At 40.2% G+C, this 2966-nt stretch overlaps 1 protein-coding gene and 1 long non-coding RNA gene across 2 annotated transcripts in view; both read right to left on the bottom strand.

The window, feature by feature from the left end:
* The window catches only part of LOC103480995 (protein turtle-like), a 3709-nt gene extending 3244 nt beyond the window's left edge, over window positions 1–465 (bottom strand). Inside the window, exon 1 of the mRNA XM_017310361.1 lies at window positions 446–465. Coding sequence (XP_017165850.1) covers window positions 446–465 — 20 coding nt within the window. The remainder of the gene's footprint in view (window positions 1–445) is intronic.
* Window positions 466–814: 349 nt separating this feature from the next.
* LOC108167193 (uncharacterized) lies at window positions 815–2339 on the bottom strand. The gene is made up of 2 exons (XR_001777554.1): window positions 1294–2339; window positions 815–1215 (listed from the first exon to the last, which is right to left on the bottom strand). It is a non-coding gene; the product is annotated as an uncharacterized LOC108167193 (long non-coding RNA).
* Window positions 2340–2966: the final 627 nt, after the last annotated feature.

Here is a 2966-nt window from a genome sequence, read left to right as displayed (position 1 = left end):
GTCAGGATGGAGAGTCTCCATCCAGCTGGATCTGGGTCAAAGGTCAGCAACTTCTCTGTTCTGCAGCTGGATTGTAAAAATCTGTCCTCAGGTTTGTAGTAAACTGATTTATTTCAGTACTTTTATAAGTATCTTTATTGATCATCACTTCCATGTTTTTCTTATGTAATGTTATTCTCTGAGCTAGATGTTAGTAGCTCCTTTACTAACTTCTATTTACATGAATCAATGATTGCAACGTTTTAACTAAAAATGCAGCAACCAGAAACCTGCATCTACAGTTTATAGAGAGCTCAGAGAATAGACTTTAAAATACTGATTAGTTTATAAATCACTGAACGGTTTAGCACCACAATACCTTAAAGATCTGTTATTACTGTACCAACCGTCTATACCCCTCAGATCTTCTGGTTCTGGTTCTGCTCTGCATCCCCAGAACCAGAACCAGACGAGGAGAAGCAGCATTCAGYTTCTATGCACCACAGATYTGGAACAAACTTMCAGAAAACTGTAAAACAGCTGAAACACTGAGAGCCTTTAAGTCTAGACTAAAAACCCACCTGGTTAGAGCTGCTTATGGCTAAATTAGGGTTAGAGTGGGTTTTGATGTTTTTATGTCTTTAATGTTTTTAATTTCTTCTTCTTTCTTTTCGACGTTTTAATGATGTAATGTTTTTTTATTTTTTTAATCTCTCTCTTTCTCACTGATTATTTCTGCTTTTATTTTAATTATGTAAAGCACTTTGAAATGCCTTGCTGCTGAAATGTGCTATACAAATAAAATTTGATTGATTGATTAATATAGTCAAATTACCTTTTTCAGGTTTCATTCACAGAAGATCCAACTTTTGTCTGATTGAATCTTGAAGTTGTCATTTCAGAATGAAGCTCTGGAGGCAAACAGACATCGTCCTCATAGATTTACTGTCTGTACTCCATTTTCCTCGTCCTCTGCAGCGACATTTTCTGAGTCTCCATTTAAAATGATCATACGTCCTCTTAAGCTTGAACTTTGACCTGAAATGTGTCAGTTCACCACTAAACCCTGAGCATCAAACATGGCTGCAGGGAACACAAAACTGTCACGATTGAAGGTAGACTTCTAACCCACATGCAGAATCAGACCCGGAAACTACTGGCGAGTTACTATTTTTATTAGAAAAGAACAATCAAAAGGTTCTGCAGGTGATCCGTGGGTCTAGGTCCGAGTCACGCCTGGAAGCGGAGAGAACAGGTTAATGGTCTGGCCAGAGGAGGGTAAAGTGCGATGGGTAACCGGGGTTATCGGCTTACGTCTTCTTGAAAGGCTTTCCGATAGGGGAGGGGGCAACGAGCAGYGGGCTGGAGCGGGCAGGCAGGTGAGGCTCTGAGAGCTGCAGGCAGAGGCGCCGATGGAAACTGACCAGATCCTGAAAAATGAGAGAACAGAGGGCTAGTGAGGAGGGTTGACAACAGGCAGAGGTTTACTCGAGAAAAATCACAAAATGCTGGCGTTTCTGTAGAAGGCTTTAACGAGCTAGAGACYACCGTGGAGGGATAATCATCCGGCAGAGAGGAGAGGTCCGATGGCTCCTTAAATCCTCTCTTGACTGATGATCCAACAAGCTTCAGRCGTGCAGCTCCACTCCAGACCMCTCCCCAACGGGGAGCCGAAGGGGAGAGAGACCTTTCTTAAAGAAAAGCCCAGAACCTGACAAAAACTCTGGGAAACTGGCAGGAAAACCAACATCCCTCTTCCAGAACATCCTCCTGCACTTTCTGTTCCCATCAGATGGCGATAGAAACGCTGCTGCTGGCTTGTGAACAGAGTTCAGCTTCACATCGTTCGTCTGGTTTTCTGTACCCGGAACACGTTCTGCTCGGCCGTGAAGCTGTTCCCAGATCCAGTCTTCTCTGACACATTGAGCATTATGGAACTTTGAGATTTCTCCATCAGTAACGAGGAGCCAAACAAACATCTGACCGTCTCACCAAAACCCTTTAAATGCTTCCCTCCTTCTGGAACCTTTAACGTGTGAACAGCAGATGAGCCTTAATCTGGTTCTGGTTTGGAAAAAAAACCAATCAGCTCATCTGAAGCTAACATCAACCAAAATGTTTTTCTCATATGTGATGTAAATATTGACCTGATTAGACTTCACTGTCTCTGCAGTTCGACCTTCCACCACATCCTCACCCTCCTCTCCTTCACCTCCTGCCTCATCCTCTCACCTGCTGTTCATGCTGGCCTGCCACCTGGTGGTCATCTGTCCGTACTTCATCTCCACTCTCATCCTCATTGCTTTGCGTCCACAAAGAGAAACAGGTAACCAGTCAATCATCTCTGAACTGTTATAGTTTGTTTTTACACCAGTCAGGATTTAAACGACTATAAACACATTAAGAGCTTCACTGTTTATAAAATTATTAAATACGTTCAAACCTGAACCTGATCGTGATTTTACTTCTTTACAGTGTCAAAGTTTAGACTTTCAGATGATCACAACTTTATAACACAGGTGAACAGTTGTAATATAACAGATTATGATGGATTTATAGGTAAACATTGATGAGGAATTTATAATTATTCCATCAGGTTTTTATTTACAGTTGTCATTATTAATAATATTATTATCTTCAGATTTTCTAGTCTTAAGAGTTTGTAACTATTTTATTTTTGTAATATAATTTATTTGCTGGCTCTTTAGCATAGAATATTGAACTGGTGTATGAATATTATAACATGGTGTTAATTACTAATTACTGAGTGGGTTAGTGATTTATTTTCATTAAATTGAGCGTTAATTTCTTCCGACTCTTTTCAAACAGAAAAGTAAACTAATAACTTTGTTCTTGGTTATTTATGCTCATGTTCTCTCTGTCCTGCTGTTTGCTTGTTTTGAAAAACCTCTGAAATAAATCAAATCAGAAATATTTAGGAACACATTGATCAGAAACACTGATCAGAAACACACTGATCAGAAACA

Source organism: Poecilia reticulata, linkage group LG18 (assembly GCF_000633615.1).
Source record: "Poecilia reticulata strain Guanapo linkage group LG18, Guppy_female_1.0+MT, whole genome shotgun sequence".
In the NCBI taxonomy this organism is placed as follows: domain Eukaryota; kingdom Metazoa; phylum Chordata; class Actinopteri; order Cyprinodontiformes; family Poeciliidae; genus Poecilia; species Poecilia reticulata.
This window is presented reverse-complemented; position numbering and strand designations above follow the sequence as displayed.